We start from the raw sequence: 22,578 nt of genomic DNA, 5'->3' as shown, positions 1-22,578 counted from the left end.
TGTTTCTAATACATTGGTTTCGCGATTTTCACGATACATTCCAGTCGCATCTAGATAACCGTTGCACTTTGTTCCACAAGCACACGATATGTTTTCGAGATTTACTTTCGCAAAGCAGTGTGGATGATACCACACATGCATCACTGGGCAAGTTCTAATACCGCTTTTTACTATTTTATCACACGATATGCACTTTGTAGACGCTAAATACTCATAGTTTACCGAGCGATTTATTACTACATCATTTCTCCTTCCCATATCTCACCTATGTGATCTCCGTCACAGCTTCTTCTTTTGCAGGTGATGACACAGCTTCTTCTGCTGGTGATGACACTACTTCCTCTTCTTGATCTAAAAGAATAATCCAACAAGGAATCCCTTGAGAGTGAGATCACATGTTCAATCTTTAATAAGAGTCATTTGAAAATATTGTGGTAACAATTATGACAGGAAAAATATTAGCTGCTAATGACTCACCATGTGCATCAGGGGAAAAAAAAAAAAAAAAAAAAAAAAAAAAAAAAAAAAAAAAAAATGCCTAGGAGGTGCACAGATCAACTTTCTATGGGAAGTTCATATTACACTTCAAAAATGGATATTGTCAATATACAAGTAACATTCAAAGCAAACCATTAACTTGCACCATGACATCAAGTGAAAAATGGTGCTCCACAGTGATCACAAAGGTTTGCACCATCAAGATTGAAGGTGAACTCCTTGGGAGCTACAAACTATACAGGACATTCAGTTAGGTATCCACTCTTAAAGAATGCATATGGAGGAACTGATGGAGTGTGATGACATGCAACCAAATGTGAAACAGTCTGTCATGGAGCTTATAATGAAACTGACTATCCGTTAAGGCACAGCTGCACATAGTGTGATAATATATTTTATAGGCACAGAAAAATAAAAACTCCAGAGACCAAATTTGTCCAGTGGTTCCAGGTGGTGTAAACTGACAGACCAGAAATCACACAAGACCAAGTTATTTTGACAAGGTATCAGCTAAAAGCATTGCTCATATCATAGTTGTAGTTCTCTTGTGCCCATTTTCCCACTCTTGCTTGCTGTGATGTAAATATTCCCTACTTCCCTTGCAAGACAATGAACATAAGAAGGAATCATAGAAGCAGAGCACCTCCAACTTCTCACAGTACAATAAATAACTTTCCAGCCAACGTAAGATGCAGATTAACAGTCATCATAATTGTACATGAATGCATTAAGGTATTGATGTTAGTTGATCTTGATATGACACTCTTGGTACCTCTAATTTTCAGGGTTCCTTTCATATACATTTCCTCTTCAAATCCCAAATGGTTGGAGTTGAAAATAAATTCCTTACTGAAGAATTGGGTAAGTTTGTTTATCTCATCTACAAAATTTTGAGCCACATCATCAAATTGATGCATTGTTCAAAATTTCATTATATTATGTCTTCCAGTTCTGTAGTACTGTCTCAAGTTAAGCAACCAACCACTGCTTCCCTCAGAATCACTGTAACCTATGTTGCATGTGGTTTGATGTGGATAACATTATATGCACATCTAGTTAATTGTTCCGAGCATAACTGAAATGTGCAAACACCAGTTCTTGTAACAAGTATGCCTTGTTCTCCTTCGAATATCTGTAGTTTCTCTTAAGCACTACACAGTCATGTTGCTGCAGACTTATTCAAATATGTTCATAATTGTTCCTTACTGTGCTATGGATGATCTTTGATGTATGTAATTATGTTTAGTATCCACTCCTTGGACTATGATTGTCCTTTACTATGTTTCACTGGGGATGGGATTTGTGGCTCCCTGTCTGACAAGGAAGATGAACTACATGGCTTGACACCTGTTTCAATTCATTTGTAAGCATGTATCATTACCATTGTATTTCTCATGTACATTGTCAGCACAGTCAGCCATATACAACATCACTCACTCCACTGACTAATCTTGCAGAAACATTAATATTTCATCTACTACTTCTTTCTCACTCTGTGGAATTCCTTGGATTCCTGTGTGACAAAACGCCAAGTTGCAACTCTTGCTGCAGGTATAATATGATGTTTGCTTTGTTTATCACTGCCATTGCTCTGCTTTGTATCAATACCAACACCACTAGCACTGTAGCACCATTGTGAGTTACCTGTTGACTACGCATTTCAACTACACGCCACTGCCTTATGCTGTGCTCGCCATTGGATACCTTCAGTTCTGCCCTTGTTGCAATTAGCAGCCAATGTTGTGGTTGCATGGTGGACAATATGTGGGGCATCAAATGCTGTAAAACATCATAACATCATTGATTCATTCACTCATTCATTTAGCATGTTCAATAGATCCTGCCATTTAGGATATACAACAATACAAGAAATACAGGGTGGGCCTAAAGTGTTTGTACAATTATCCGTATTAATTTTATAAAAACTGCAGAACTTTCAAATTGTGTTCTTTGTGACAAATGAAAACTAAATCATCAAGTTTGTTTGCATATCTTTGTTGCATATAGAAGCTTAGTAGAGAGCACTGTAATTGCTTTTGTTGTAAAATGGTGCCACATGGGAGTGTTCTATGGCATCACAATACAAAATTTCTAATCACTGTGCAGCAAAATTTTAAATACAATATGGTACCAAAGCACCGGATAGAAAGAGCGTTGTTGCATGCTACATGAAGCTTAAACAGACTTACAGTGTGTTGGGTCTTCCATGAATAGGGTGGCCTTCAGTCAGTGAACAAAGTGTTGGAGATGTGCAGCAAGTGTTATTATTGAGCCCTTCCAAATCTACTCAATGAATGACTGGTTACTTAGGGATTCCTAGAACCACAATTCAAAGAATTCTATGCAGTTCATTGCATCTGTATGCATGTAAGTTCCAGATGAGACACACTTACAACCATATGACGGGGCATGTTGATCAGCTTTTGTGACTGAGATATTGGCTTCAATTGATACCAGCAATGAGTACCTTCAATGAATTCTGTAGTACCACTTGAATGTGGCCCAAAGGCCAAAATTGCAATAGTGAAATAAATAATTTCTGCAGTCGACAGTGAATATGATATCCTTTAAAAAATTCTACAGGATTGTAAACTCTGACGATGGGAAAGTAATTCAATGAATTTGTTTTTCAGATGAGTCTACTTTCGACATATTAGTAAAGTTAACAAGCACAATGTGAGGATATGTGGTCTGGAATATCCATATGTTGCCTTAGATCACTTTAGGAATTTCCCTAAAATAAATGTCTGGTACAATTTAATGCACAACAAACTGGCTCTTTCTTTTTGTTGAAAATCTTTGACAGGTAACATCTGTCTGAATATGCTAGAGCAGTTTGTAAAACTGCAACTGACTGATTTTCCAACAAGATTGTGCACCGTCACTTTGGGGTTAAAAATTTTGTTGATGAAACATTTCCTTACAGGTGGATTGGGTATGATAGTCCCACTGCCTGGCCTGTAAGATCGATTGATATAATGTCTTTAGATTCCTTTTTGTGGGGCTACGTAAATGACTCATTTTATGCTACATGAATACCTGATCTGGATACATTAAGAAGAAGAATAATGGATGCTGTTGATGGTGTTACATCAGGAATGTTGTTAGACATATGGCATGAAACTGAATATTGATTAGGCTTCTTTGAGCAACAAATGGTGCACATATTGAAGTTTAGTGACATCATAACAAAACCATGGTGATTTATTTTTTTATTTGTTACAAACCACAAATTTTCAAAACCCATAGTTTTTGTAAAATAAATGTTAATAATTGTACAGAGACTTCAGACCGATCCAGTACAACAATAAAATGGAGCAGCTGTTAGATACTACACTGATAATTACCTGCTCTCTAACAGTACTTACTCAAGGTAATTTTAACATAGTAAAATTTACTGTCAAAATATTACTTCAGAACACATTGCTGCTCCCTCAGTTACACTAAATACTGTCTGTGATTCATGCTGTTTAATTGTAGTGCTGTACTATTAGTTTAACAGCTACTTGAACACATTGGTATCTTCCATAAAATAATACAAATCAGTATGATTTAAGAGTGGAACACTTTGGAAATGAACATTCCTATAATCCTCCTTCCCAAACACCTGACAAGAATCTGAAGTTATAGACTTTAGATAATCATAATGCATAGGAGTGGCATGTTTGTAGTTATATTTTGAATGTAGATGGATTCTCAATTTCTTGCTCTATATCAGACATACTCTGTTGAAGCCCTTTGCACTAGAATACTAAATGTGAAAATCAAACAATGGAAAATCCAGGATGGAATGCAACAATATTATGAAAAGGGAAGTTCCCACTCGCCATATAGTGGAGACACTGAGCCGTTATTTGTGACAGCCTTTTTGTTGTGCCTATTGTGAGCGCACAAGCTGTGGCAGGAGTTTAGAGCAGCAGTTTTCCGCCACGGAGCATGTGGCTGGCAGTTGCTATGGGTCCATGGTGAGCGGCTAGTGTTTATGCGGTCTTGGAAAAACCCTAGTGGACACTTGGCAGGGGCACATATGCCCGTGTTTGCACACTTGGAGAAATTTATATGCCAGAGAAAAATTAATAAAAACAGAACTAAGCATGACACAGAGATGCGAGTTGGCACTCTGCGGCAGGAAACTGCCACTCTAAACTCCTGCCACAGCTTGTACACTCACACTATCTGTGACTCAGCATCTCCGCTATATGGTGAGTGGCACCTTAGCTTTTCATAATATTGTTAATACTAAAAGTAAACCATAGTCAAGAAGAAAAAGTCCATATGAAAACATTTTGCCATCTTATGTTGTAGTTGTGTACCTAAATTACAGTTAGCTACAAAATCATTAAAGACTAAATTTACAGTTAAGTGAGTATAAGACTTCCAAGAGTTTTGAAGCAGTCTGTGCCAAATGTTTGGTTTATTCCTTTGCTTGGTAATCATATGGTAACTTTTGCTAAATCCATACTTTTTTTACTTTAGCTGCAGTTCCCCAGAAGATAAATCCATACGTAAAGGGGTGAAAGCATGTAAAATAAGCCAACTTCCTTACCTTCAAGTCAACAGAATGGAAGAGGTTCATGTAAGTTCAAAATATATGAAATGAGTCTGAGATTCATGTATAGTTTTTCTTTGTATTTCCTACATATTAGATTATTTTGCAAGAAACTCCAAAAAATTTTGTACATATTGTTTCATGTACTATATGACCCCTAATATTTCTTTCTTTCAGTAATGGATCATTTGTGTTTCGTTGAAAATGAGTAAATTATGTCTTTTTAGATTATCTTTCATAGAAAAGCTGTGATTTATGCAAGAGTTAATGACATGCTTAGTATGATGCAGAATTTTTTTCAGTTTTTTGTGGTTTACATAAACATAATTTTTGACAAAGTCACAAAATATTTCTATCATTTATTAATTTCCTCTACAGTAAAAAGTCATTGAACAATGTGGGCCACAACTAATGTTGCATTCCTCCCATGTGCCTATTTTGTATCTCCAGATCTGAGGTTTCACTTATTTGCTGCAGGGCCATGTATTTATTTATTTTTCTAACATTCAGAGAAGAGAGCCTATGATTGGGGACTTCAACAGTCAGCATTGATTTTTAAGTGCTCTTAAGGATCTGTTGCTCTTTTTTTTGTACTTTACATAATTTTGCATCATGACTGTAGTTCAGTTACTCGGCAATCTGAATAACGCCAATTGTGTTGAAATGCTATGCCAGACTTTTTCATGTGTTATGAAGTAATGGAAGATTGCATTGCTACATGTTAACAACAGGTTTTAGCTTTTACCTTGAAGACTTCTTACAGTTAGTTACCTATGTATTGATCATAGAGCATATTTAATGACAGTTCAAGATCATCAGTGTTAAAACAGTGTTAATATTAAGAATATGACAGTATATTATTTACAGGATTCTCATTTCTGGTTTCATGTCTCTGTTAGGTAATCTATAAAGGCCATCAGCATTTGAGCATGTGTAATGAATTCATAATTAAACACTTGACTATTGATTACTGCAGCAGACTGTTGTGTGCTGTACTTAGCATTGGATTTTAACCAGTTTACCTTCCTCCATTTTGTGGCATATTCATAACAGATAATATCATAATGGGACTGTATTTCCCATTGTTATGGTAAATTAATAAACAGCACAAATTATGTGAATCATTGAAATAATTTTCATGTTTCACAGTGCTGGTGTATAACATGAAAAAAGATATAATTTTAAAAATGCAGAGAGATGGTGAACAGAATACTAATGTTGTAATGGATTTTAAAAAGTGGATTATACTGTGGGTCAAGGATTTTTGCAATTGTACTGCACAGCATGGTTATAAATACCTCGTTTTGCAACATCAACACTGGCTGGAAAAGCAAGTATAAACCATTCACATCTATGTGTTTTATTTATTTGTTGGCATTGGCATTAGAAACAAGCAACTGTATCATGCTGATTACATAATACCTGTTAATGGAATTTTTCCATACCAGCACTATTTTTATACACTATGGCATTATGTATTACTTAGTATTCCAAGAAAATTTTTTGAGAATTAAATCAGTTTTAATGTTAGTGTCCATCAGTGGATTATTTTTAAAGTATTGATCTTATTAACTCTGTTACTTACTAACTTGTTTTCTTCAGATATGAATTCAAATGAACATAATGTAATAAAATATTGCACAGTAGCTTAAACTATGTGTGAGACAATTGGAGGCTTGAAGTGCAAATTGGTTTACATTAAAATGTATAAAAGTACACATTAAAATATTCACAGATATTCTATAGAATGTCATTCATGCTCATGAAAAGTTTTTTAGAAGCAAGTGGTTTATAAAACGGCGTGTTCATTTTAACTGAAGACATTGAAATACCGTATTTTGAAAACTACACATCGGATCAAAAAAGTCATAATTCCAATTTGTTTGTCTCAAAAGGGGACATCCGATGACACTGCAATTGACCCCCTCCCTCCCCCCACTACCCTGAGCATGGGTAAAGGGGGTGACTTTGAAATCTTCAATGAGAATCCCCATTTTTTATTGCAAATGATTCTATGGCAAAATCTACATACATTTTGTCTGATGGGTTTTCTTCATTTCACCACAGATGGCACTGTAATCAGAGGAATAGGAAAGGGTACACAATCGTAATTTAGACATGCTACTCATGGCCCTTGAATATTCAATGGGATGTGAAGTCCCACCTCCATGCTGTGAGGGTAGGACAGGCTGCAATGTCGTATTCCTCCAACATATTGAACAGGGGGCTACGTGACATGCCACTGTGGCTGTGGCTTGATGTGAACACTACTCTGTTTTTCCACTTAGAGTAAGTGTTGAAATGTAGTACCACCAACTTCAATACACTTAGTGATCCACTCTTCAAATGACCATATACAGGACAGAAGCATATCTGTGGGAATGTCATCACAGGTGTTTCTAATGTGGTCAATCATATCTTAATGGCCTACTGTCACTTGCTGGTACATCTTATCTTTTAAGTACTCCCACAGAAAGAGATCCAGTGGCATCAAATCCAGTGACTGTGTGGGCTAATTAATAGGGTCACCTTTGCTGATCCACCGACCAGTGTAAACACAGTCTAATACTTCCTGTGCTTCAATTGAATAATGCACTGGGCAACCATCATGCTGAAACCATATATGTTGTTGAACATCCAGGGCAACAGCCTGCAGTAGTACTGGTAGCCCCTGTTCCAAAAACGTTTGATATTTGTGTCCATTCAATGTGTCATTGATAAAATACAGACCAATGAGTTTGTTCCCCCTGATGTTAACCAACCAAGGACATTGTTGGTCAACTTGCTGTACCCTGTGAAAATTCTCTACATTCCAGTAATGCATGTTATGTCAGTTAATGCTACCATGGTTTGTGAATTTAGACTCATGGGAAAATAGTACCCTGGAAAAGAAAGTGAGGGTCATTTGAATTTGTTGATATACCCATTCACAAGACACTGCATGTATATGGAAATTGGTGCTGTGAAGTTCTTGATGCAGTGACATACGGTATGGATGATACTTGTGTCAGTATTACCTATGGAAATATCAGGACCACAGTGTAGCTGTCGTGTGCCTATCTATGGGTTGTGGCACACTGCTGCTTGTACAGCTATTTCATTATCTTCTCCTGTAACATGTTTGCTTCATTTCCTTTTGCCAATCTGGATGCTATCATTAGACATAAAGGTGTTCACAAGTGTGTAAGGAAAAAATGAGAGTGAGCATTCAATTGAAAATACAACAGCAGCCACAACATTTCTGCTACATTCTCCATAAATCAAGACCATTTCAGTTTCTTCCTCCATGTTTGTAACATTCATTGTCCACTTGCTCATCTGTTCTCCAAATGATAGGTTGTTTGCAGGCAATGAACACTGTTCAAGTATTGTTCTATCTGTTCTACCTCTGCATGATACGTGAGATCCAGTTGCGGTGTATTGCCTATTATGATATGTTGTAGTTTACTACACGGCCATGGTCATGTGTCAAATGTTCCCCTGTTCAATATATCAGAGGAAAAAAATACTGAAAATGGGGTTTCCAATTAGAAGTTATAAAATTCTAGCCTGACCTACTCTCGCAGAATGAAGGTGGAGTCCCACATGCCATTGAATATTCAATGGCCATTGAGTGGCATCTCATAAATTAGGGTTGTGTTCCCATTTCTACTCCTCTGATTGCAGCACCATCCATGGCAAAACAAAGAAAATGCATTGGGAAAAACTTATGTAGAGTTCACTGTCAAATTGTGATCTGCATTTAACAAATGGGGGTTTCCACTGAAGATTTCGAAGTTGCCCACCTGCCACCCACATACAGGTTGGGGTGATGGATTGAGTGTGGCATTGTTGGATGTCAGCTTCCGAGACAAACAAATTGGAACTACAACTTTTTTCAATCTGATGTGTAATTTTTGAGATATTTCAATGTTTTCAGTTAAAATGAACACCCTGTATAATATGATGAACATGTTGGCATTCACATGGATTTTGGAAGTGATTACAAACAAAATTACCAACTAAAAAAAGCTATACTTTATGTTCAAGTTTGTAAAAATCCATTGTCATGTTAATGTATCTTTTGTGGACAATTTTCAATACCCAAAGTATCTAGATATAAGAAAAAATATTTGAAAGTATGTAAATACTTACTATTATTGAACAATTTTGATTTGTGAAAAAATTAGGCAAATGTTATTGTCATGTAATGCCAATTATAATATAGAATCTCACACATTGCTGATTTAATTAAGTTGGCAGTTAAACATTGGATGCTGAATCAGCCATTGATTTAATTAATAAGCAGTTAATTGAAAGAAATGTAATTATGCTTTCATTTATTTTTCAGATTTATGTGGCTAACTGTCATTGGCCTATCCATTATAACAGCTGCATATATGGTCAATGTAGCATGGTATTTAAGTGAACGGCATCCTACTTTAACAACACTAGAAACTGATCACTATCCAATATGGAATATACCTTTCCCTGCGATTACCATCTGCAACACCAATCAAGTGCTTCGTTCCAGGGCTCTGGAACTGTCAAAAAAAATGTAATCATAATATCAAATCTTCTGAAAACTTTTCCTGTCAGTTATAATTTCAGTAGCACTACTGACCAGGTGGTCACTTCTATGCTATTGAATTCACAAATGAAATGTGGAAGTGGAAGTAAGAGAGTTAATTTATATGACGTTTGTGTGATACTGTTTGAGAGATACATGCTTCAAGCAGGCAGCAGATGATATCCCTTCCCTATCAGTAGCAACACAAACATGATGCTGCACAGTACATGTACCCTTTGCAATCACTTGCATGACACAATTACGCTTAAGGTACCTGACATGAAAGTGGCATCAAGTAGGGGGAGAGAGAGAGGGAGAGGAAAAGCATGTTATGAAATGGAATGGGCGGACCATGAAAGTCTGAAAACTAGGAGACTTATGTAAACAGATTAGAGCTAGGCATAACTTAGATGAGGATTAAACATTAGTTAGAATTTGTTGCATAAAATTCATGAAAGCAGGATGAAATGAAATGAAGGGCAATGATGATGTGTAATCTATCCTACATGTTCCATGGATACCATTAGGAAGTGGAACCTTCAGGGATATGAATGAGTCAGTCACACTTATGTCACCTAAGTTTAGCTGAATAAATTAGCACATAAGCTGTGACTTTGAGAAAAGCTGCTGAATTCTAAGCTTTTTTTGTATAGCTTTTGTTTATCTGCAATTAGTAGCTTTTCTTCCTTTCGCTTCACCTTGTCCTCCTCAAACCAACAAGCCAGCTTCCTTGGTGTTAACCTCAACCTCAGAGAAGGCTACATCACTACCTCCATCCACATCAAACCTGCCAACCACCAGCAATACCTCCACTTCGACAGCTGCCACCCATTCCTTCCCAGAATGACCTTTACAGACAGCCTAGCCACCTACGGCCATCGCATCTGCAGTGACTAGCAGTCCTTCTCAAAATATACCAAGGGTCTCACTGAGGCCTTCACAGATCATAATTAGCCTCTCGACCTTGTACAAAAACAGGTCTCCTGTGCCTTATCTCTCCAGTCACCCACCACCTCCCTAAGTCCCACTGTTCGGCCACAGCGGAGCATTCCCTTCATGACTCAGTAACACGGAGGACTGGAGCAATGGACTCACATTCTCTGCCAGGGTTTTGACTACCTCTTGTCGTTTCCTGAAATGAAAAACGTCCTACCAACTGTCCTTCTCACCCATCCCATGCTATTCTGACATCCACTGAACATACACAATATCCTCATTCATCCCTACACAGTCCCTGCTCCCAACCCCTAGCCTCATGGCTCATATCCCTATAATAGACCTAGATGTAATACCTGTCCCGTACATCCTCCACTACCTACTTCAGTCCAGTCATAAGCATCACATAAAGGGAGAAGAAGTCGAGAAAGAGTGAGAAACGGATGAGTATTGCAGCAGGAAAATGCCTAATGCTTTAAGCGTGGAAGATCAAGAATCTGTTAACACCATCATTTTGTTATTTTCAGTATCATAACTAATTAGCAAGACTTGAAATTGAATCATAGTGTGACAGTTACTGAATGAACTTACTCAGGAAACAAAATAATATGAAAGCTGTTGAAATATTATGTGAAAATGTGTATAACTTATATATCTTGGAACCATTAAAAACTGAACAGCTAATTGTAGGAGAAACAACATCTCAACTTTGAAAGCTGACATAACAACAATAATTCTTCTCTCCACTGACAAGCAGTTTCTTCCAACCTTACTAAGGATGGTAAACATGTATTTCATCCATTTACTGTTAGCTATAGTAATAAAAAACAGAAGATGGGACTGCCAAAATGAAAGAAAGAGTAATCAATACAGGTGATAGGGAGAAGGAAGAATTGCTCACACAGGGGATGGGGAGAAAAGAGGATTGCTCCAAGCCACATGAACATGAGAAATGTGCTTGAACATCCTAGCCATTCCTAGTTTCTCTTGTTCTGTGTCCTCCCCCTAACTCTCCATGAAGAAACTTATTAAAAATGTGAAAGATGGGGGTATAACTATTTCAACCATGTTTCAGTTTCAGTGACTTCTAAGTAAATATTCCTTTCCAATCTCAAAGTTCATTAATACATGAGTTTTTTATGTTAATTTTGAACTAAGAAACAAAAATGAAAATAGTCCACTATATTTCAAGCCTTAGCTATTTTTCTCTTAGACAACACTCACAAACATGCTGTGATGTTGTGTGCGTGCGTGTGTGTGTGTGTGTGTGTGTGTGTGTGTGTATTTGTACTTAGGGTATGAAAACAGTGAAAGACCAAAATGTGATTTGTTTCATGTATTTATGTTTTGCTCAGCAATCGTCTGCAAGTGAGTAATTGTCTTACCTCATTTTTATTAGGTTATTTACATCTTAGAATCTCTATTTTTATTAAAATTTCTGAATTTATGAACTTCCGGTAATGAGGAAATGACATTACTTCTCTACTGTTGCAGAATATTCTGGGGCTTAAGACTTCTAAGAAAGATAATGTAATGGCACTGGGATGTGAATTGTGGGCTTTTATAGGTACACTCATAGCCACTCTCCTCAGCCTTGTCTTGCATATATAATGAGTATGCAAGTAGCTAAATGGTGTTCAACTCATATTTTACTTTTAACAACATTAGGAAATGTTTGTGTATGCTCCATATTCATTTATTGTGTGAAATTTAGTAAGTAAGTTAAGAATTGGTGAAAGAAGGTACAACAATCATACACAACTTGTGTTTATTGTAGCAATCTAGATTTTGGTCACTGAGTCAGCATCTTCAATGCAACCGATAAAGTTAACACATTTCAGCCGTTATTTGGCATAGACCCATTTGGACTATACAAGCCAAGAGTTCAAATTACTTTGAGTAAATGCAAAATAATGGTTCAAATGTATTAACTTTACCTGCTGCATTTAAGATGGTCACTCATTGACCAAAATCTAGATCTGCTACAATAAACATAAGTTATGACTGAGTGTGGTACCATCTTTCATAAAATGAAATATGTACTTAAGCTATATGTAATACTATAGTGTGAGTAAGTACATTTTTTACTGTGTCAGATTTCTGTATAAAATCCTCTTGTACATTACCCCAGTGGCAGATATATATGGGATGCATGCAGGGTGCGTGCTTCCCCCCCCTTGCAGGGCCGCCCGCATTGCCACCCGCACTGCCCCTGCCAGTCATCCTGCACGCTATTCATTTGTTTCTTTCATCAGTCAACTCGACTGAATCGAGTTATCGAGTACTTATACTTTCCTATGTAGTGTGCGCGTCCGCGTCATCGTATTTCGCATGTTTCTGTCTGGCACATAGACAGCTAACACATGGCTGAGGTCAACAATGGAGGAGGATTGACTTAATGGCTTAGCTCTGTTGAACACTCACCCTGACACTGATTATGCTATTGACGATGTAATTAACCAATTTTCCAGAAAGAATAGGCACATAAAATTCATCATTTAAGGAACTTGTAACTTTTTTGTATCATAAGATGGCATTGTCTTGTATATGTGTATAAACAGTTTAAGTAAAACTTACTTAAATTTTGCATGTGACAGGCTTATTTTTTATTACAGTAAAAGAAAAGGTAGCTCAAGATATCTTTACCACACCTTCCTTGAGGTTTTTCTGTATCCACCACTGCATTACCCATGATGACATTGATCAATGCAAACACCAGAATTACAGAAATGTCATTTCTGTCTCCTTACACACTTGATTGAAAATTTATGTTCTCCCTTTTAATAAGAATGTTATTATTATGTAGATACGTGATGTTGTTTATGTTTATTATGTGATACTTGCAGTTTGCAGCATATGTGGTGTTTCACTCACCTTTTTTGCTGCTAAATATTGAAATAAATGTTAATTTTGATTGTTTTACATTTAACTCTTTCTAGTTTAAGTATATTTATGAGATTTAGTATGACCATTTGTTTCTTTTAGATCTGTTGTTATCAAATTGGCACCTGTTCTTAATTGTCCATTTTTCTTTCAGGGTATTACCGAAAAACGTGACACATCAACAGATTTTCAAAAACTTGCAGATAGTAACACAACTGTTAAACCCAAATATTTATGAGCAGAGAGATGATTTGATTAACTTACAGGAGACAATTGATGCAAATAATATTTCAGTCAGAATGTTAACCAAATACGTAAGTAATGATATATATCTCAATTAAAAAGCAAAAACTTTAATTATGCAGATGTTCTTTTATTTATACACTTTTGTTATAAAAACTTACATAATATTTATAATCTAAACTCATACACAATTAAAATTACAGCTAGCTCCACAGTGCAAGCAACTCATTGCTAACTGCACATGGAAGGGACGCTTTGTACATAATTGCTATAAGATGTTCCAAGATATAACAACTACTGAAGGGCGTTGCTGTGCATTCAACTACAATGGATATCTGGAAGAAGTTATGAAGTAAACTCACTCTTTTTTTCTTTAAGAGACTTGTTTCATTGTGCAGTATTCAGTCTTAAAAGAGTTTTTATGTAAATGACATTTACTGATATGCAGAACAGGACTGTGATAATTTGATATGAGAATCACTGTTACTGCTTTCTTATGGACTATTACGGCTACATCTACATCCATTCTCTGCAAACCACTGTGAAGTATATGGCAATATGGCAGAGGTTACTTTCCATTGTATCATTTATTGAGTGTAGGGCAAAGGATTGTATAAATGCCCCATGCACACAGCTTAATTAGACTAATCTTGTCCTCATTATACAAAAGTTTTTAAAAATTTGATGGCATGAATGCATTAATAACTTACATTATATGTCCAAAAATTATGGCATTTCATATTCTAAATAAATGCTACAATGGAAAATACTCTTATAACTATCCTCTGATTACTTATAATAATGGGGTTGATCATAGTTACTCTTTATCTGCTGCAGTCGTGGTCCTGAGTACATTTACAGTCACTGTAACATTTAACTTTGGAAAAGTTAAATTTAAAAATAATCTTGTCTTATGTTTTAAATACATTTATTATACTTTCAAAACAAAATTAAAATATTAATACAAAGGCAGACAATACTTACAATGAAAAAGGAGCAGCTACATGCTCACTGCTCAAAAACTAAAACCAGACTGACTCCCTATGCCAACATGGCAGTTAGTATTTATACTTTCTTAACAATCCCGAACAATCCTCGGCATTGTTTAAAATTATTATTTCATTAATTAACAATTAAAACTCTCATCCTAAAACAAATTATACATTTCAATGATTACCCAGATTCTTATATATTAAACACATGAGTGAATTCTAGTCTATATACTAATTGTATAGTGTATAAATGCTTAGGTGTTAAATGTTAACAATACACTTGTTATATTTACTAGTTACAGAAGATTCGTATCACATAAAATGCTCCTACCAATTAATGGGCTACTATACATTAGTTTCATCAAGATTCCGTAATTATTTTCTTCGTAACTTTTTCACAAGTACTTATTTTCATACACCTCTACGTCAGAAATTACTGTTCTTGGCTAAATTTATGTGTTTAAGTTAATTTCAATTAGCCTGTTACGTTTCACACTCTGCCAAGTACTTCACAGTGGTTTACAGAGTATGGATGTAGATGTAGCTGTAATATGTCATAAGAAAGCAACAACAATGATTCACATATCAAACATTGCCTAAATTATCACAGACAATTTAGATGTTTTAAGTAGAATATTCGTGAATTTAGAAGAAGTTAATAATTTTATTTATTTATTTATTTTTACTCCATGGTGTCAACCTTCAGGAACATGAATGAATTTAATTAGCTTATCAGACAATGGAAAATTCAGGATGAAAGGTAACAATATTATGAAAAGGAAAGTTGCCACTCACCATATAGGGGAGATGCTAAGTCGCAGATACGCACAACAAAAAGACTGTCACAGAATAAGCTTTCGGCCAAGAAGGCCTTTATCAAAAATAGATGACACACACACACACACACACACACACACACACACACACACACACACACAGTGTCCAGGGATGAGGTGGAGAGAGGTTATGGCAGCTAGGTGCAGTTGGGAGGCCAGACAGAGGGAAGGGGAGAGGTGAGGGGGGAGGGGGGGGGGGGGGGTAGTGAAAAAGGAGAGAAGTAAAAAGCCTGGGTTGGAAGAATGAGGATTGTGTAGTGCTGGAACAGGAGCAGCAAAGGGGGTGGTTGGGTGAGGACAAAGTCTAACAAAGGTTGAGGCCAGGAGGATTATGGGAACCATGGACCTTGCCGTTGGTGGGGAGGCTTGCGTACCTCAGCGATACAGATGGCCATACCGTAGGTGCAACCACAACGGAGGGGTATCTGTTGAGAGGCCAGACAAACATGTGGTTCCTGAAGAGGGGCAGCAGCCTTTTCAGTAGTTGCAGGGGCAACAGTCTGGATGATTGGCTGATCTGGCCTTGCAACACTAACCGAAATGGCCTTGCTGTGCTGGTACTGCGAACAGCTGAAAGCAAGGGGAAACTACAGCCATAATTTTTCCCAAAGGCATGCAGCTTTACTGTATGGTTAAATGATGATGGTGTCCTCTTGGGTAAAATATTCCGGAGGTAAAATAGTCCCCCATTCGGATCTCCAGGCGGGAACTACTCAGGAGGACGTCGTTATCAGGAGAAAGAAAACTGGCGTTCTACGGATTGGAGTGTGGAATGTCAGATCCCTTAATCCGGCAGGTAGGTTAGAAAATTTAAAAAGGGAAATGGATAGGTTGAAGTTAGATATAGTGGGAATTAGCGAAGTTCGGTGGCAGGAGGAACAACTCTTTTGGTCAGGTGAATACAGGGTTATAAATACAAAATCAAATAGGGATAATGCAGGAGTAGGTTTAATAATGAATAAAAGAATAGGAGTGCAGGTAAGCTACTACAAACAGCATAGTGAATGCGTTATTGTGACCAAGATAGACACGAAGCCCACACCTACTACAGTAGTACAAGTTTATCTGCCAACTAGCTCTGCAGATGAATTTAATTTGATGAAATGTATGATGAGATAAAAGAAATGATTCAGGTAGTGAAGGGAGACGAAAATTTAATAGTCATGGGTGACTGGAATTCGAGAGTAGGAAAAGGGGGAGAAGGAAACATAGTGGGTGAATATGGATTGGGGGAGAGAAATGAAAAAGGATGCCGTCTGGTGGAATTTTGCACAGAGCACAACTTAATCATAGCTAACACTTGGTTCAAGAAACATAAAAGAAGGTTGTATACATGGAAGAATCCTGGAGATACTAGAAGGTATCAGATAGATTATCTAATGGTAAGACAGAGATTTAGGAACCAGGTTTTAAATTGTAAGACATTTCCAGGGACAGATGTGGACTCTGACCACAATCTATTGGTTATGAACTGTAGATTAAAACTGAAGAAACTGCAAAAAGGTGGGAATTTAAGGAGATGGGACCTGGATAAACTGAAAGAACCAGAGGTTGTACAGAGTTTCAGGGAGAGCATAAGGGAACAATTGACAGGAATGGGGGAAAGAAATACAGTAGAAGAACAATTGGTAGCTCTGAGAGATGAAGTAGTGAAGGCAGCAGAGGACCAAGTAGGTAAAAAGATGAGGGCTAGTAGAAATCCTTGGGTAACGGAAGAAATATTGAATTTAATTGATGGAAGCAGAAAATATAAAAATGCAGTAAATGAAGCAGGCAAAAAGGAATACAAACGTCTCAAAAATGAGATCGACAGGAAGTGCAAAATGGCTAAGCAAGTATGGCTAGAGGAGAAATGTAAGGATGTAGAGGCTTATCTCACTAAGGGTAAGATAGATACTGCCTACACGAAAATTAAAGAGACCTTTGGCGAAAAGAGAGCCACTTGTATGAATATCAAGAGCTCAGATGGAAACCCAGTTCTGAGCAAAGAAGGGAAAGCAGAAAGGTGAAAGGAGTATATAGAGGGTCTATACAAGGGCGATGTACTAGAGGACAATATTATAGAAATGGAAGAGGATGTAGATGAAGATGAAATGGGAGATACGATACTGCGTGAAAAGTTTGACAGAGCACTGAAAGACCTGAGTTGAAACAAGGCCCTGGGAGTAGACAACATTCCATTGGAACTACTGACGGCCTTGGGAGAGCCAGTCCTGACAAAACTCTACCATCTGGTGAGCAAGATGTATGAGACAGGTGAAATACCCTCAGACTTCAAGAAGAATATAATAATTCCAATCCCAAAGAAAGGAGGTGTTGACAGATGTGAAAATTACCAAACTATCAGTTTAATAAGTCACAGCTGCAAAATACTAACATGAATTCTTACAGATGAATGGAAAAACTGGTATAAGCCGACCTCGGGGAAGATTAGTTTGGATTCCATAGAAATATTGGAACACGTGAGGCAATACTGACCTTACGACTTACCTTAGAAGAAAGATTAAGGAAAGGCAAACCTACGTTCCTACCATTTGTAGACTTAGAGAAAGCTTTTGACAATGTTGACTGGAATACTCTCTTTCAAATTCTGAAGGTGGCAGGGGTAAAATACAGGGAGCAAAAAGCTATTTACAATTTGTACAGAAACCAGATGGCAGTTATAAGAGTCGAGGGGCGTGAAAGGGAAGCAGTGGTTGGGAAGGGAGTGAGACAAGGTTGTAGCCTCTCCCCCATGTTGTTCAATCTGTATATTGAGCAAGCAGTAAAGGAAACAAAAGAAAAATTCAGAGTAGGTATTAAAATCCATGGAAAAGAAATAAAAACTTTAAGGTTCGCTGATGACATTGTAATTCTGTCAGAGACAGCAAAGGACTTGGAAGAGCAGTTGAACGGAATGGATAGTGTCTTGAAAGGAGGATATAAGATGAACATCAACAAAAGCAAAAGGAGGATAATGGAATGTAGTCGAATTAAGTCGGGTGATGCTGAGGGAATTAGATTAGGAAATGAGACACTTAAAGTAGTAAAGGAGTTTTGCTATTTGGGGAACAAAATAACTGAAGATGGTCGAAGTAGAGAGGATATAAAATGTAGACTGGCAATGGCAAGGGAAGTGTTTCTGAAGAAGAGAAATTTGTTAACATCGCGTATAGATTTAAGTGTCAGGAAGTCATTTCTGAAAGTATTTGTATGGAGTGTAGCCATGTACGGAAGTGAAACATGGACGATAAATAGTTTGGACAAGAAGAGAATAGAAGCTTTTGAAATGTGGTGCTACAGATGAATGCTGATGATTAGATGGGTAGATCACATAACTAATGAGGGGGAATCGAATAGAATTGGGGAGAAGAGGAGTTTGTGGCACAACTTGACAAGAAGAAGGGACCGGTTGGTAGCACATGTTCTGAGGCATCAAGGAATCACAAATTTAGCGTTGGAAGGCAGCGTGGAGGGTAAAAATCGTAGAGGGAGACCAAGAGATGAATACACTAAGCAGATTCAGTAGGCCGTGGGTTGCAGTAAATACTGGAAGATGAAGAAGCTTGCACAGGATAGAGTAGCATGGAGAGCTGCATCAAACCAGTCTCAGGACTGAAGACAACAAGAACAAATGGTTCAAATGGCTCTGAGCGCTATAGGACTGAACTGCTGTGGTCATCAGTCCCCTAGAACTTAGAACTACTTAAACCTAACTAACCTAAGGACATCACACACATCCATGCCTGAGGCAGGATTCGAACCTGCGACCGTAGCGGTCGCGCGGTTCCAGACTGTAGCATCTAGAAACGCTCGGCCACTCCAGCCGGCAACAACAACAACAACAGGATATATTGCAGGGAAAGTTCCATATGACAAAAGCTGTGGAGAAGTCATTGAAATGAAGGATGTTGTGTTATGCAGCGTGCTCAGCAACAGGATGGTCCACTTGTTTCTTGGCCATAGTTTGTCAGTGGCCATTCATGTGGACAGACAGCTTGTTCATTGTCATGCCCTGATAGAGTGTACCACAGAGGTTGCAGCTTAGCTCATAGATCACATGACTAGTTTCACAGGTAGCCCTGCCTTTGACGTGATAGCTGATGTTTGTGACCAGAATGGAGTAGGTAGTGGTGGGAGGATGTATGGGACAGGTTTTACATCTAGGTCTATTACAGGAATATGAGCCATGAAGTAAGGGGTTGGGCATGGGTGGTTCAGGGATGGGCGAGTATATTGTGTAGGTTTGGTGGACAATGGAGTACCACAGTGGGAGGAGGGGGGGGGGGGGGGAGTATAGTGGGCAGGACACTTCTCATTTCATGGCACAATGAGATGTAGTGAAAACATTGTCGGAGAATGTAATTCAGTTGCTCCAGTCCTGGATAGCACTGAGTTATGATGTTAATGCTCCTCTGTGGCCAGTCAGTGAGACTTTGTGATGTGGTGGGAGATAGGAAAGACAAGGCCCAGGAGATTTGTTTGAGTACAAGGTTGGGATGATACTCACAGTCTGTGAAGGCCTCAGTGAGACCTTCAGTATATTTTGAGAGGGACCATTTGTCACTGCAGATGCAACAACCACAGGTGGCTAGGTTGTATGGAAGGAACTTCTTGGTATGGAATGGGTGACAGCTGTCACAGTGGAGGCATTGCCTTTGGTTAGTAGGTTTGATATGGACAGAGTTACTGATGTAGCCAACTTTGAGGTCAACATCTAAGAAGGTGACTTGTTGGGTTGAGTAGGACAGATGAAGCAAATGGGAGAGAAGCTGTTGAGGTACTGGAGGAATGTGGATAAAATATCCTCCCCTTTGATCCAGATCGCAAATATGTCATCAATGAATCTGAACTCGTTTAGAACTATGGGTGCTTAGGAAGGATTTCTCTAGATGGCCCACGAATAGGTTGGTGCCATGTGGGTGCCCTAGGTTGATGCCATGTGGGTGCCCACAGCTGTAGCACGAATTTGTTTGAAGATAATGCCTTCAAAGGGGAAGTAATTGTGGGATAGGCTGTACTTGATCATGGTGACTAGGAAGGAGGTTGTTGGTTTGGAATCCAACAGGCATTGGGAAAGGCAGTGTTCAACCGGTAAGGCCATGGGCTTTAGGAATGTTAGTGTAAAGGGAAGTGTCATCAATAGCAATGAGCAGGGCATCACGTGGTAAAGGGACAGGAACTGTCTAATAAAGTATGTGAGTGAAGAAATAACTGTGAGGAGGAAGTTTGGGTCGGTTACACCAAACAACACTCCCATTTTGCAGTAGTTCGTTTATTCACCTAAACACATCAAAGGTTTACAAAGAACTGGACATGACGGAAGAGAGCAAAGATAATTTTAGCTTAGCATCCAAAGATGATGCTCGGAGTCTAGAGACAAACGTATATCGATGCTGGTGTTGACCTCATCGGCGCCACATAGCCCCCCCTCCTCCCCCCCCCCCCCCTCCCTGCAGTACGGAGTACTCTTGAGAGGCCTGGGGGGGGGGGGGAGGGGACAAAGTGTCGGTAGGGGTGTTCCGCGGGAGCCGGACCATGGTCAGCTCGACAGCATCATCGGGGAGCTGCGTGGGTAGATGGCGTGAAGGAAGGTTCAGCCACCGAACCTGGAAGTCATTGAAGCGCGCCAGGCATTGTACTTGGTGTGCTGGTCGTGTGGCAACAGGGAGGCCGGCAGTTTGCGGGTGGAATGGAGCGACAACGATGATGTCTCCGGTGGGCGTGGCGAACACACGAAGTATGCCCAGGTTGATGTTGGGTGAGAGGGGAACACATTTCACCAGGTGGCAGGGAATGGCGGAGGTTGTGTCATGAGCACCGGATGAAGGGAAACACACAATGAACAGTGTATCATCGCATAGTATTATAGAGATGTTGTGGATTATGTCCGGGGGGGACGGGCAAAAACACCTCAAGCGAGGGCACGTTCAAGATGGGGAGGGGGGGGCATGGGAAAGCTCAGCAGGGCGAGGCAGGCGACGGGGGAGAGGTCACAGGGACCGGCGAATGGCCCATCGACAAGGGCGTGATCGTAGGTAAGCTCGACATGGAGAGCATGTGATCACTCGATGGAGTTCTTGAGACCGGAGTAGAGGGCAAGTTCGGAGAAGAGCCAGACGATTGGAGCTGGAATTCACTCAACCGAGTGTGTGAGCCCGATGTGGAGGGAGTGGTCAGAGCGTCGTGAGCCGTTACAGTGAAGGGGGGTGGAAGCGGGCTCAACATGAGCAGGCTTTCGTCTGTTGAGAGAGACTGTAACAGCTGAATCTTTTATCTGGATGTCATAGGTGTTGGCTGAGTGCTGGAGAACTCGGTACGGGCTGGTATATGGAGGTTGGAGGGGAGCACAGACAGTGTCATCTCAGAGGATGACGTATTCACAATTGTCCAGAGATTTTGGGACGTGAACCTTAGGGTGGGAGTGGCTGGCAGGCAGAGGGATATGGAGGTTGATGAAGTGGCATCTGACGCGGTCCACGAAGGAAGGTAAGTCAGACTGAGAGAGAGAAGCGGAAGGGATCACACATTCGCCAGGGAGAACAATGTTCTGGCCATATACGAATTTGGCGATTGTGCCTTTGAGGTCTTCCTTATAGATCGCACGAATGCTGAGTAGTGCAAGGGGAAGGGCCTCCATCCATAGAGAGTCGTGCCATCGAAGAGCCACCTTGAAAGTGCGGTGCCAGTGGTCAACTAGCGGGTGAGATGCTGTGGTATGGATGCGCCGGATGCCGCAGATGTTACAAATCTCGTTGAACAGGGCTGACTCAAATTGTCTGCCCTGGTCAGTCGTGATGATAGCTGGACATCTGAAATGCGATACCCACAACTCGCCGAAAGCTCGAGCAACAGTTTTTGTCGTAATATTGGGGAGGGGGACAACCTCGACCCAGCGAGTTGTTCAGTTGGTATACAAGAGAACATAACGAAAGTCGTTAGAAGGGGGGGGGGGGGGGGGGGGAGGGCCGACAATATGCTGGAAACGCCCAGGAGGGGTGAAGGGGGGTTAAGTGTCCTTGTGTACTTTGGAGCATTGGCACGCGAGGCAGGAGTGTGCCCATTGCCGGCAGTCCTTGTTGACATTTCTCCACACAAAGCGCTCTGCAATGA

The 22,578-nt window shown here is 39.3% G+C and overlaps 1 protein-coding gene across 1 annotated transcript in view; it reads left to right on the top strand.

The window, feature by feature from the left end:
- Positions 1–4,982: 4,982 nt before the first annotated feature.
- LOC126474181 (sodium channel protein Nach-like) overlaps positions 4,983–22,578 on the top strand; it is a 114,284-nt gene continuing 96,688 nt past the window's right edge. The window contains exons 1-5 of the mRNA XM_050101643.1: positions 4,983–5,074; positions 6,197–6,377; positions 9,378–9,584; positions 13,570–13,729; positions 13,862–14,010. Coding sequence (XP_049957600.1) covers positions 6,211–6,377; positions 9,378–9,584; positions 13,570–13,729; positions 13,862–14,010 — 683 coding nt within the window. The 5' untranslated portion in view covers positions 4,983–5,074; positions 6,197–6,210. The remainder of the gene's footprint in view (positions 5,075–6,196; positions 6,378–9,377; positions 9,585–13,569; positions 13,730–13,861; positions 14,011–22,578) is intronic.

The sequence above is a fragment of the Schistocerca serialis genome, chromosome 4, assembly GCF_023864345.2.
Source record: "Schistocerca serialis cubense isolate TAMUIC-IGC-003099 chromosome 4, iqSchSeri2.2, whole genome shotgun sequence".
NCBI lineage: Eukaryota > Metazoa > Arthropoda > Insecta > Orthoptera > Acrididae > Schistocerca > Schistocerca serialis.
This window is presented reverse-complemented; position numbering and strand designations above follow the sequence as displayed.